Source organism: Bos indicus x Bos taurus, chromosome 22, assembly GCF_003369695.1.
Source record: "Bos indicus x Bos taurus breed Angus x Brahman F1 hybrid chromosome 22, Bos_hybrid_MaternalHap_v2.0, whole genome shotgun sequence".
NCBI lineage: Eukaryota > Metazoa > Chordata > Mammalia > Artiodactyla > Bovidae > Bos > Bos indicus x Bos taurus.
Genome location: NC_040097.1, coordinates 43,756,034 through 43,770,149, shown reverse-complemented (window position 1 = coordinate 43,770,149; position 14,116 = coordinate 43,756,034). Strand labels below are relative to the sequence as shown.

At 42.8% G+C, this 14,116-nt stretch overlaps 1 protein-coding gene and 1 non-coding gene across 6 annotated transcripts in view; one reads left to right on the top strand and one right to left on the bottom strand.

Annotated features, from left to right (window-relative positions):
• Positions 1-1,033, bottom strand: part of MTMR14 (myotubularin related protein 14) — a 44,679-nt gene extending 43,646 nt beyond the window's left edge. For 4 of the 5 annotated variants that reach the window (XM_027522195.1, XM_027522198.1, XM_027522196.1 and 1 more), the window contains exon 1: positions 728-1,033. In XM_027522195.1, coding sequence (XP_027377996.1) covers positions 728-883 — 156 coding nt within the window. In that variant the 5' untranslated portion in view covers positions 884-1,033. The remainder of the gene's footprint in view (positions 1-727) is intronic. The other variant, XM_027522197.1, reaches the window with a different exon arrangement.
• Positions 1,034-7,044: 6,011 nt separating this feature from the next.
• On the top strand, positions 7,045-7,151 carry LOC113881075. The gene has a single exon (XR_003507929.1). It is a non-coding gene; the product is annotated as a U6 spliceosomal RNA (small nuclear RNA).
• Positions 7,152-14,116: the final 6,965 nt, after the last annotated feature.

The following is a 14,116-nucleotide window of genomic DNA, read 5'->3' as shown; positions in this document are numbered from 1 at the left end:
ACTGGAAAACCTGATGCTAAACCTGCCGAAAGAACGTGAGGAATCAAAGATGGTAGGGTCAGTAAGATTCCCATCAGACTGCCAGGCAGTGCCTAAGATGGAAATGGCGTGACCACACTGGAAGCTTTCCAGGTCTAGCAATAAGGAGACTGAAGGGAATCCCAAGGGTAGAAAAACAGAGGAACTAAGACTTGCTTTTGATAAAGGAATAGAGAGTGTGGTTTGTCTTCCTACTCTATGGGAGAAGGAAATAAAGGGATGGATCCAATTCTAAGTCATGCTGAGACTGTTTAAGGAGGCAACACAACTCGGTTTACCTCTTTGCTCAATTCTGCACCAGCCCTCCAGCACCTTCACTCTAATCTCTATCTGACTTGCAGAAATCCTCTAGCCTTTAAAAAGTAGACTTGAGGGCTTTTGTCCCCATACCTGATGCAAGAGAATTATCCCCTCCCTTCAGCTCCCCCTCTCTAATCTCTGAACTTGGTCTCTCAGGGGTGATCCCTGACCTCCAACCTTTCTGTCTCAAACCAAAATGTCGTCCTTCCTTGGTTCACTCTGACCCCAGTTCCTCTTTTCGATATTTAAACCCGGACCCTTACTCTCCAAGTCCAGACTCTGGGAACTTCCCTCTCTTTCCGTCCTCTCACCCCTGACCTCAGCCTTTCCTCAGTTACTTCCCAAGGCAGGGACCTTCTCTTTCTGCTCACTGCTGCTCCGTACTCACCTTAGAGCCGCCCGTCCCACTGCAGTCTTTGGCCCGGTACTGAGTCCGGGAGAACTCCTCCAGCAGCTCCCCGAGTCCTGGCTCCTGTGGCTGTGGGCTGCCCGAAGAAGCCGAGGACCCCGCCGAGGCAGCAGCGGCGGCCCGAGCGCCAGCCATGGCCCAGCCTCCCGTCCCCTTCAGCGCCCCGCGGCCCCCTCAGCGCGGCTCAGCCCGGCACATGGCACTTGCAGGTACCAAGTACAAGTCCAGAATCTCCACAGCCGCCTCAGCCGCCGCCTTCGCCTTCCACTTCCGGTCCCGCCCCACCCAGACGGATGTTTACTCCGGCAGTGACCAATCGGAGCCCAAGACTCGCGTCCTGCCCCAAGATTACCCGCCCACCCCCCGACGCGGAGCGGTCCAAGTGGTCTCCGGGGAGGGGACTGCCGGCCACTCGCAGAAACCTCCTGCTCCGCCCCACGGGGTTTCCTCCGGAAAGTCAGGCTAAACCATTGGGACTGCGTGGGGGGAGGTGGACAGCGCGGGAACTAGGAGGAAAGAACCACGGAAAGACCGCGGAAGAGTGGAACGAACCATTACCGAGAGAGGAGGATGCTGCAATAGTCAACCCAATTTACTGAGGGAAAAGGGAGGGGAGGGACGGATCATGACTGGCTTGAAATTCTGTTAAGAAGCCCCATATTATTTTTCTTTTTTTAACAGACCATTTCAAACATTCACAGAAATGGAGAGAATAGTATAATGAACCCTCATATACATTAGCTGCTGTTGCTGCTGCTAAGTCGCTTCAGTCGTGTCCGACTCTGTGCGACCCCATAGACCATAGCCCACCAGGCTCCCCCGTCCCTGGGATTCTCCAGGCAAGAACACTGGAGTGGGTTGCCATTTCCTTCTCCAATGCATGAAAGTGAAAAGTGAAAGTGAAGTCGCTCAGTCATGTCTGACTCTTCGCGACCCCATGGACTGCAGCCTACCAGGCTCTTCCGTCCATGGGATTTTCCAGGCAAGAGCACTGGAGTGGGGTGCCATTGCCTTCTCCAATACATTAGCTTGTGTCAACAATAATCCAAATACTATCTATCTATCCTGTTTAGTCAATCTTTCCCCATCCAATAGGATTGTTTTAAAACACATCTCATTATTTAATCTGTGACTACTTCAGTATTTATAACAGATTAGTACTGTTCAGTTCAGTTCGCTCAGTCGTGTCCGACTCTTTGTGTGTCCGACTCTTTGAGACCCCAGGGACTGCAGCACGACAGGCCTCCGTGTCCATCACCAACTCCCGGAGTTTACTCAAATTCATGTCCATTGAGTTGGTGATGCCATCCGACCATCTCATCCTCTGTCGTCCCCTTCTCCTCCCGCCTTCAATGTTTCCCAGCATCAGGGTCTTTTCAAATGAGTCAGCTCTTCACATCAGGGGGCCAAAGTATTGGAGTTTCAGCTTCAACATCAGTCTTCCAATGAATATTTTAGACTGATTTTCTTTAGGATGGACTGGTTGGATCTCCTTGCAGTCCAAGGGACTCTCAAGAGTCTTCTCCAACACCACAGTTCAAAAACATCAATTCTTCCGCACTCAGCTTTCTTTATAGTCCAACTCTCACATCCATACATGACTACTGGAAAAACCATAGTCTTGACTAGACGGACCTTTGTTGGCAAAGTAATGTCTGCTTTTTAATATGCTATCTAGGTTGGCCATAGCTTTTCTTCCAAGGAGCAAGAATCTTTTTAATTTCATGGCTGCAGTCACCATGTGCAGTGATTTTGGAGCCCCAAAAAATAAAGTCTGCCACTGTTTCCCCATTTATTTGCCATGAAGTGATGGGACCATGATCTTAGTTTTCTGAATGTTGAGTTTTAAGCCAGCTTTTTCACTCTCTTTCATCAAGAGGCTCGTTAGTTCTTCTTCACTTTCTGCCATAAGGGTGGTGTCATCTGCATATCTGAGGTTATTGATATTTCTCCTGGTAATCTTGATTCCAGATTGTTCTTCATCCAGTCCAGCGTTTCTCATGATGTACTCTGCATACATGTTAAATAAGCAGGATGACTATATACAGCCTTGACATATTCCTTTCCCTATTTGGAACCAGTCTATTGTTCCATGACCAGTTCTAACTGTTGCTTCCTGACCTGCATACAGATTTCTCAAGAGGCAGATCAGGTATTCCCTGGTCTGGTATTCCCATCTCTTTAAAATTTTTCCACAGTTTGTTGTGGTCCACACAGTCAAAGGCTTTGGCATAGTCAATAAAGCAGAAATAGATGTTTTTCTGGAACTCACTTGCTTTTTCAATGATCCAATGGATGTTGGCAATTTGATCTCTGGTTCCTTTGCTTTTTCTAAAACCAGCTTGAACATCTGGAAGTTCACAGTTCACATACTGTTGAAGCCTGGCTTGGAGAATTTTGAGCATTACTTTACTAGCATGTGAAATAAGTGCAATTGTGCAGTGGTTTGAGCCTTTCTTTGGTATCAGAATGAAAACTGACCTTTTCCAGTCCAGTGACCACTGTTGAGTTTTCCAAATTTGCCGGTATATTGAGTGCAGCACTTTCACAGCATCATCTTTTAGGATTTGAAATAGCTCAACTGGAATTCCATCACCTCCACTAGCTTTGTTCGTAGTGATGCTTCCTAAGGCCCACTTGACTTCACATTCCAGGATGTCTGGCTCTAGGTGGGTGATCACACCATAATGATTATCTGGGTCGTGAAGATCTTTTATATAGTTCTTCTGTGTATTCTTGCCACCTCTTCTTAATATCTTCTGCTTTTGTTAGGTCCATACCATTTCTGTCCTTTATTGTGCCACTCTTTGCATGAAATGTTCCCTTGGTATCTCTAGTTTTCTTAAAGATATCTCTAGACTTTCACATTCTATTGTTTTCCTCTATTTCTTTGCACTGATGACTGAGGAAGGCTTTCTTATCTCTCCTTGCTATTCTTTGGAACTCTGCATTCAAATGGGTATATCTTTCGTTTTCCCCTTTGCCTTTCACTTCTCTTCTATTCACAGCCTTTTGTAAGGCCTCTTCAGACAACCATTTTGCCTTTTTGCATTTCTTTTCCTTGGGGATGGTCTTATCCCTGCCTCCTGTACAATGTCACAAACCTCCATCCATAGTTTTTTGGGCACTCTGTCTATCAGATCTAATTCCTGGAATCTATTTGTCACTTCCACTGTATAATCATAAGGGATTTGATTTAGGTCATACCTGAATGGTCTAGTGGTTTTCCCTACTTTCTTTAAGTCAGAATTTGGCAATAAGGAGTTCATGATCTGTGCCACAGTCAGTTCCCATCCTTGTTTTTGCTGATTGTATAGAGCTTCTCTATCTTTGGCTGCAGAGAATATAATCAATCTGATTTTGGTATTGACCATCTGGTGATGTCCATGTATAGAGTCTTTTCTTGTGTGGGTGGAAGAGGGTGTTTGCTATGACCAGTGCATTCTCTTGGCAAAACTCTGTTAGCCTTTGCCTTGCTTCATTCTGTACTCCAAGGCCAAATTTGCTTGTTACTCCAGGTATTTCTTAACTCCCTTCTTTTGCATTCCAATCCCCTATAATGAAAAAGGACATCTTTTTTGGGTGTTAGTTCTAGAAAGTCTTGTAGGTCTTCACAGAACTGTTCAACTTCAGCTTCTTCAGCATTACTGGTCGGGGCATAGGCTTGGATTACTGTGATATTGAATGGTTTGCCTCAGAAATGAACAGGGATCATTCTGTTGTTTTTGAGATTGCATCCAAGTACTGCATTTCAGACTCTTTTGTTGACTCTGATGGCTACTCCATTTCTTCTAAGGGATTCCTGCCCACAGTAGTACTGTTAAAAAACAAATGATTAAGGGGCATTCCCTGGTGGCCTAGTGGTTAGGATTCCATGCTTTCACTGCCATCACCCAAGTTCAATCCCTAGTCTAGGAGCTGAGATCCCACAAGTTGAGCAGCAGGTCAAAAAAAAAAAAAAGATTAAGGAAGAAAATGTAAGTGTTAAAACATATTCTCATTCTTCATGAAGTGACCAGTGTTTGTGCCCAAGGATCTAAAAAACTGCAAAATGGGGCTGAACTAAACAATAAGGAACAAGGAAGAGAAAAATAGAAAGTGAATGAAAAACCATGAAGTGAGTATAGAGCCCAGGGCTGGCTTAGTGTTTGGGGATTGGCCGAGTAGATATACTATGTTTCTGGTCAAGCAGAACACTAATAGAGACACCAAAGTTACTGAGTTTTGGTTTGTTGCTCTGGTACCCTGGGCAGGAGTGGTTCCAATATTTGTCATACAAATTTATGTCAGTGTTAGTTGCTCAGTCGTGTCCAACTCTTTGTGACCCCATGGACTGTAGCCCACCAGACTCTTCTGTCCATGGGATTCTTCAGGCAAGAATACTGGAGTGGGTTGCCATTCCCTTCTCCAGGAGATCTTCCTGATCTAGGGATGCATCTCAGGTTTCCTGCACCACAGGCAGATTCTTCATCATCTGAGCCGCCAGGGAAGTAATTCTCCCTTTTAACATTCTCTTGATCATTCACGCGGTTTGATCTTGGTCTTGATCATTCACAAGGTTTGGTCAAAAATATAAGTACTGGACTTCCCTGCTGGTTCAGTGGTTAAGAGTCTGCCTGCCAGTGTGGGAGATGTGGGTTTGATCCCTGGTCCAAGAAGATCTCATGTGCGGCAGGGCAGCTAATCCCATGGGCCACAACTACTGAGCCCACATGCCCTAGAGCTCGTGCTTTGCAACAAGAGAAGCCACTGCAATCAGAAGCCCATGCATCGCAGCTCGAGTGCAGCCCTGGTTCACTACAACTAGAGAAAGGCCACGTGTAGCAGTGAAGATCCAGGGCAGCCAAAAATTAAATAAATAAAAATGTTTAAAAAGCACCAGTACCAACATGACCCTCAGTCGCCATTGCCTCTTCTGTTCTCAGTGTAGTAGTCACAAGAGATGATGTCAGGTGATGTCTTGGAGCTGATTCCATTCCTCTGTTCTCTCTTCGTCCTTTCAGTCAGAGAGAAACCATCTGTTGGCTGATCAGCGGCTCCCTACGTGCATTTAAAACTTTGGGAGACCCCAGATTATTAGGGAGGCAATAATAATTACTAGAAACAAAATAATAGTCATGGTTTGGAGAGTACTCCTGAGCCAGGGTCCCCACGATCCAATCCAGCTAGAAAACTGGGGGCGTCTTTAAACCCGTTGACTTGTTTATATATTTTGTGTAACTATGTACCCCTTCCCCAGAAATGTTTAATCAGTGAGCTTGTTCCAGAGAAACAGAGGCGTTAGAAATCAGGGAGAAGTTTATGACAACCAGAAAGGACAAGCTCACCAGCATCAAAGCCAGTCCAAGAGTCAGTTTACCCTTCTTTGTAATGACCTGAGATGTGTGAAGAATTATCATTCCAGGCTAGAGCAAGGCAAAAGGTGGAGAGAAGAATCATGTAAGAATTCGAAAAAGAATGGTAAGGCAAGAAAGGAGAAATGGGAAGAAACGTTCTTAATCTGACTTCTTGGAAGAAAGCAGTCTACCTCAATGTTGCCTACTTCTCTCCATAGTCAATTGGAATTTGAGGTCTCCACATTTACACAGGGCCAGGTGTTAGGTGGGGCCTTCTTCAGTTGTGAAATACTGTGCATCCAAGTTGTGACACCCTGTAATTCGACAGTGATGATAGAGGTCCAGAACACTCCATGAGGTCCTTTCCAGGAATCTCATCTTCGCAAAAGCAACAAAGTAAAAAAGTAAATGACAAAGGACTGTAAAATGCCCACAACTGAAGATCTGATGAGAGTTCATTACAGTGGAATCAACAAAGAAATTTGATTATTTCTGTGACACCCAATATTTTTAAGATAATAACTAGAATTATGGCTGATAACTTTATAGAAGGCATATCAGATTTATAGAAAGTTTATAATTCCTGGAACACTTAGGCTAATAATGTACTCCTACAAAGATAAGCTAAATATCACTTGGCAGTGTTTCCTTTGTAATTTAAAATATCAAATAAGTCTAATTAGCTTAACATTTTTCTTTTTACACGGACAGAGAATAAATATTCTAGGGGTCCTTTGGAAAATCCTAGAGTTGGTTCCAGGTAAAAAAAAAAAAATTAATTTAGAATTTGATTTTGGGTAAGTTTGTTGAAAATATTTATTTAACCAAAGTAACATGTAAAGACTTTGAAGGCAAGCACAGAAAGTTACAGAGTTGTAAAAACCCTAAATCCTTAGTCTTTTAAAATTCAGGGTTTTTTATTTGCAGATTAACTGTCTTAAAAAATATGACTAGGCTTTTGTGCGCGCCTTAGCAGCACATATACTAAAATTAGAACGATACAGAGAAGATTAGCATGGCCCCTGTGCAAGGATGATATGCAAATTCGTGAAGCATTCCATACTTTTCTTGTTGATGTTTGACAGAAAACAACAAAATTCTGTAAAGCAATTGTCCTTCAATTAAAAAATAGAGTGGCAAGCAGCCTGAAAAAAAAAAGATTTATTAAAAAAAATATGCCTAGGCTTTTGAGAAAAAATAAACCTGCTAATAATCTTGAAAACCTCAACATATCGAAAGTGTTTATTTTTTGGCATTACATATAATTTTAGAGTTCTTCTTTCTCTTCATCAAAAGCATAGTCTAAAATAATTGGCCTCTAGTGCCTATCATTCTTTAATAATTTTGCAGTGCTGTTGTTAAAAATTGTCAAATATAAGTATGATAACTCTAGTGACTAAAATGTTGTAATCTAAGTACACATTATAAATAAAACTGCTAAGTCACTTCAGTCATGTCCAACTCTGTGCGACCCCATAGACGGCAGCCCATCAGGCTCCCCCGTCCCTGGGATTCTCCAGGCAAGAACACTGGAGTGGGTTGCCTTTTCCTTCTCTGATGCATGAAGGTGAAAAGTGAAAGTTTAGCGACCCCATGGCTGCAGCCTACCAGGCTCCTCCGTCCATGGGATTTTCCAGGCAAGAGTACTGGAGTGGGGTGCCACTGCCTTCTCCAATAAATAAAACAGCATTTGACAATAAGTTAAAATTTTTTGTACAGTTGGCAAAAGAGAGGTGGGTGGTATTAAGTTCCAATTACGTTATAGAATAGAGTAATGAATTTTTTGCTGTTTGATAAAGAGAAGTTACTTTTTATTTTGATAACTTCATTGGATTTTCAGGCAAATTGGAAAAATAAAAATCAAGTGAAAAAACCCTCTTGTAGCTGATAAGACAGTGCTGGTTTAGTTCAATAAGCAATGGGCTCCATGTCTGATTTTATTTGAGCTAAATAAAATTTTTCATTGAAAAAAAAATATTGAGCATTTCCTTAAGATAAACATAACATGAAGTACAGTAAATTATTTTGGTAAGACACAAAGTCTTTGCTTTCCAGGCAGATTATTCAAAAGGTATCTTTTCTCACCCATAAACACATACTACTTTTCTTTTATAAAGATGTTCCTTATATTATTTCCAGTAATTTTAATTATGCATGTGTTTTAGCATTCTTAATTCCTATTGAAAACTAAGAAGTAAGCAATCTGTTACATTAGTATTTTGTGGACTGGTAAACTTATAAATACATTTCACAATTTCTGGAAGTTTATTCTTCCTCATAGTAAATTTTTCACTGTGGCACAAAATACATTTATTAGCAGAACCAAGTATCTTTAGTTCCTCTGTAAAGGAAGCCAAAGTGGATAAACCTATGCCCAGAAGTTAATGTTTCAGTATTTTATCATATTTGGAAATGATCTAGATATTCAGTGAATATCTATCATTTAACTTATCTCAGTATAATTTCAGGGTTTCAAGTTGTCAAAAAAGATTTTGGAAACTATTTTTAGGTAGACATACCATTGTTGTTTAGTTGCTAAGTCGTGTCCGACTTTTTTGTGACCTTATGGACTATAGCCTTCCAGGCTACTCTGTCCATGGGACTTCCCAAGCAAGAATACTGGAGTGGGTTGCCATTTCCTTCTTCAGGGACTCTTTCATACCCAGGGATCAAACCCACATCTCCTGCAATGGCTGGAAGATTCTTTACCATTGAACCACCAAAGATGCCAGACCTACCATAAAGCATAATTATTGTCGAAAGTTCATTTGTAGGGAATTCCCTGGCAGTCCAGTGGTTAGGACTCTTTCATTGCCCTGGCTGGGGTTCAGTCCTTGGTTGGGAAACTAAATCCTGTAAGTGGAGCTGCACAGTTAAAAAAGAAAAAAAGAGAAAAGAAAAAGTTCGTTTGTAAACTTTTACTTACATCTATTTAATTTTCTTGTTTTTAACAATTATATTTGGATTATTCATGAAAATTTCGTGAAACGTTAAACTGACCATCATCTTTGGTTATCTTTTTGGCTAACAAAATCTTTAACAGGTGACAGGCACTTATTTGACTTTTAGTAATCCTATGTGGAATAAAAGTTGTATGTCTGAGTTGTATTTATTGCGAATAACTCTAAATACATGCCTGTTTTAAATAAACCAGCAAATTTAAACTAGCTTCCCCCATCAGGATTACCCTAGATCATGTGACCTTCAGAAATATTTGAATTAGTTTCTATATTTCTGAGAATATATTTGATTTATATAAATATTTAATTTCTTTAAGACAATTAAATAGAAGGGAAGTGAAGTGAAAGTCACTCAGTTGTGTTCTATTCTTTGCAACCCCATATACTGGGGCCTGTCCATGGAATTCCCCAGGCAAGAATACTGGAGTGGGTTGCCATTCCCTTCTCCAGGGGATCTTCCTAACCCAGGGAGCAAACCCAGGTCTCCTGCATTGTAGATTGATTACCATCTGAGCCACAAAGGAAGCCCCAATTAAAAAGAAATCTTTTTTTTTTAATAGAAATCTTTACAAACAAATTTTGTAAATACCATCAGAAGGTAGAAAAATTATCACACATCTGTAATACACATATAAATATATACATACAGAACAGGAGCAAACTTCTATTTAAATTTTTAGCCATGAAACAGTTGCAGATTCAAATTATGTTTCTAACAGATGAAATAAGCTGACCTGTTGAGATGCCTTAAATTTTTTAGCAGTATTTATGAGAAAAACTCTCAAGACTTTTCGTTTGTCTAGGAGAAGGCAATGGCACCCCAATCCAGTACGCTTGCCTGGAAAATCCCATGGAAGGAGGAGCCTGGTGGGCTGCAGTCCTTGGGGTCGCTAAAAGTCAGACACGACTGAGCGACTTCACTTTCACTTTTCACTTTCATGCATTGGAGAAGGAAATGGCAACCCACTCCAGTGTTCTTGCCTGGAGAATCCCAGGGACAGGGGAGCCTGGTGGGCTGCCGTCTATGGGGTCGCACAGAGTCAGACACGACTGAAGTGACTTAGCAGCAGTAGCTTCCAAATAGCCTTTCCCTTTTTTTCTCTTTCTGATAAGAATTGCCTCCTTGAAGTTTGCATTTCAAGCAATCTGTTACACCAGTATTTTGTGGATTGGTAAATTTACAAATTTAATTACCTAGAGAAGAGCAGTTACAACATTTAAGTCTCAAAGACAGGGAAAAAGAATGTAAGTTCCTCCAATGAATAGGGCAGGTTTGGGGATTGGTTAAAAAGGATGGGTAAGGTTTTTTGTTCTTGTTCTAAATAAATGATGTGCGTGCTAAGTTGCTTCAGTTGTGTCTGACTCTTTGTGACCCACCAAGCTCCTCTGTCCATGGGATGCTCTAAGCAAGAATACTGGAGTGGGTTGCTAGGCCCTCCTCCAGGGGATCTTCCCAACCCAGGATTGAACTCATGTCTCATTATGTCTTCTGCATTTCAGGCAGGTTCTTTACCACTAGCAGCACCGGGGAAGCAATATAAAGGACTGATGCTGCTGCTGCTGTTAAGTGGCTTCAGTCGTGTCCGACTCTGTACGACCCCATAGACGGCAGCCCACCAGGCTCCCCCGTCCCTGGTATTCTCCAGGCAAGAATACTGGAGTGGGTTGCCATTGCCTTCTCCAATGCTCGAAAGTGAAAAGTGAAAGTGAAGTCGCTCAGTCGTGTCTGACTTTTAGTGACCCCATGGACTGCAGCCCACCAGGCTCCTCTGTCCATGGGATTTTCCAGGCAAGAGTACTGGAGTGGGGTGCCATCGCCTTCTCTGAAAATAAAGGACAATTGTCTTCAATTCCTCCAAAACTTGAGTTGCAACCTGAATGACACCACAGTCTCACCCACCCACCCAACTACTTTATTTGCTTCTTGTATCAGGGATAAGATGTTCAAATAATCAAGAGATTCCTATGTTCTAAATTTAGAGCTGTTTTTGGAATTCCCCCCTCCTCCCCACTGGATACATGGTTTCCTTAGGGGAGAGGGCCTAAAAAGAAGTTCCTAACCAACTCTACATATGAGCTTCCAATCTGGCCAACTTTTAACCATCAGTTCAGTTCAGTTGCTCAGTCGTGTCCGACTCTTTGCGACCCCATGAATCGCAGCACGCCAGGCCTCCCTGTCTATCACCAACTCCCGGAGTTCACTCAGACTCACGTCCATCGAGTCAGTGATGCCATTCAGCCATCTCATCCTCTGTCGTCCTCTTCTCCTCCTGCCCCCAATCCCTCCCAGCATCAGAGTCTTTTCCAATGAGTCAACTCTTCGCATGAGGTGGCCAAAATACTGGAGTTTCAGCTTCAGCATCATTCCCTCCAAAGAAATCCCAGGGCTGATCTCCTTCAGAATGGACTGGTTGGATCTCCTTGCAGTCCAAGGGACTCTCAAGAGTCTTCTCCAACACCACAGTTCAAAAGCATCAATTCTTCGGCGCTCAGCTTTCTCCACAGTCCAATTCTACAGCTACTTAAAAAAAAAAAAAATCCTTTCAAATATCTTGTTAGGCGTCATTTGGGAAAAAGAGTAAGTATTCCTGGAAGTGTTGAACAACACCATGGATGCAAGAGGCATGCCTGTAGAGTGCAAAAGACACTACCTCTCCCAAGATCCACAGCCACTCCCAAAGGTAGCCAAAGACTTAGATAATCCCCTTGAGAGCTGGTGTTGACTGAAAAGTTGCACAACCTAAAAGTTGAGAATTATGATTTATTCAGTTGACTTTCTGAGGACTTAAGTCTGAAAAATAGCCTCTTAGCTGTGAGGGGCTGCTACAAAGAGGTAAGGGAGGAGCCAGGATATATAGGAATTTTGTAACAAAAACCAGGTAGTCAGAACATCTGTTAATTAAAGCCATACATCTCAAGTTAATGAATTTAGTGCTTTTCTATACATGGGAAGATACAAGAGTGTGGGTTCATTGAAATCATTCCTCTGATTGGCACCTTAACTATGCAGGGCCAGTATGCTACTTTTCTCCATCCTGACTCACTTCAGAGTACACAGTCGGGGGTGGCTGCCTTGGCTGCTGGCTTGATGGCAGCTACATCCTTTGGAACCCAAGAAAAAGAGAAAGGGCTCCAAAATCACTGTGGATGGTGACTGCAGCCATGAAATTAAAAGGTGCTTTCTCCTTGGAAGAAAAGCTATGACAAACCTAGACACCATATTCAAAAACAGAAACATCATTTTGCCAACAAAGGTCCATTTAGTCAGGGCTATGGTTTTTCCAGTAGTCGTGTATGGATGTGAGAGTTGGACTATAAAGAAAGCTGAATGCAGAAGAATTGATGCTTTTGCACTGTGGCGTTGGAAAAGATTCTTGAGAGTCCCTTGGACAGCAAGGAGATCAAACCAGTCCATACTAAAGGGAATCAGTCCTGAATATTCATTGGAAGGACTGATGCTGAAGCTGAAACTCCAATACTTTGGCCACCTGATGCGAAGAACTGACTCACTGGAAAAGACCCTGATACTGGGCAAAATTTAAGGCAGGAACAGAAGGGGAAGACAGAGGATGAGATTGTTGGATGGGAAGTAGAGAAGGACAGGGAGGCCTGGTGTGCTGCAGTCCATGGGGTCACAAAGAGTTGGACATGACTTAGTGACTGAACAACAAACATCCTTTGTTTATTCATATGGCAGGTGACATTTTTCAAGCACCTTGGCAACAGTCAGTAGGACCATATCTGAGCCACATTTTTCGGTCCAGCCTAGTTTTGGGGCCCCCAACCTGCAAATGAGAGTGATGACCACCTGCATGCCCCAGGCAGGCAGAAACCTGAACCAAGATCTAAGGACACAAAACTAAACAGACAAGAAAACAATAACTGTCCCTAAGAAAGAAAGGATTTATAACCAACTGGTACCCCAAAACCAATTCACAAGAGCATTGTGCCTTCCTCCCTCAACTAGGCACTATGGAGATCCAGGGAAGCTGACACTGATCTTCACCTTTCTCAGGTTTCTGCCAGTTTTCCCAGCAGCCCATCTTCAAGCTCCAGAGCAAGTGAAGTTTAGAGAGTGCATTCCAGGTATCTACAAAAATCTGACATGGTTTTCCATTAATTTCAAATTTAGTTTCCCTTTGGCTTTTAAAGGAACTAACTGGTAGCAGTTTACCAGAAAACCCCTTAGAGTCCCACCAACCCTGGGAGGGGCCGAGACAGGGATCATCCTTCAAGGTTAAATGTGGGAGTGAAGGAGGAAACAGACAGAACAGGCTCCATCTTGAAAGCAGGACTCCATCTTGGGCTGGACTGTGGACTTTGAGCTATATGCCCAGTATCTATGGAAACGACATCAGATCAGATCAGTTGCTCAGTTGTGTCCGACTCTTTGTGACCCCATGAATCGCAGCACGCCAGGATCCCTGTCCCTCACCAACTCCCAGAGTTCACTCAGACTCATGTCCATCAAGTCAGTGATGACATCCAGCCATCTCATCCTCTGTCGTCCCCTTCTCCTCCTGCCCCCCAATCCCTCCCAGCATCAGAGTCTTTTCCAATGAGTCAACTCTAACTCTTCGCATGAGGTGGCCAAAGTATTGGAGTTTCAGCTTTAGCATCATTCCTTCCAAAGAAATCCCAGGGCTGATCTCCTTCAGAATGGACTGGTTGGATCTCCTTGCAGTCCAAGGGACTCTCAAGAGTCTTCTCCAACACCACAGTTCAAAAGCATCAATTCTTCGGCGCTCAGCCTTCTTCACAGTCCAACTCTCACATTCATACATGACCACAGGAAAAACCATAGCCTTGACTAGACGAACCTTTGTTGGCAAAGTAATGTCTCTGCTTTTCAATATGCTATCTAGGTGGGTCATAACTTTCCTTCCAAGGAGTAAGCATCTTTTAATTTCATGGCTGCAGTCACCATCTGCACTGATTTTGGAGCCCCCCAAAATAAAGTCTGACACTGTTTCCACTGTTTCCCCATCTATTTCCCATGAAGTGGTGGGACCGGATGCCATGATCTTCATTTTCTGAATGTTGAGCTTCAAGCCAACTTTTTCACTACTTTC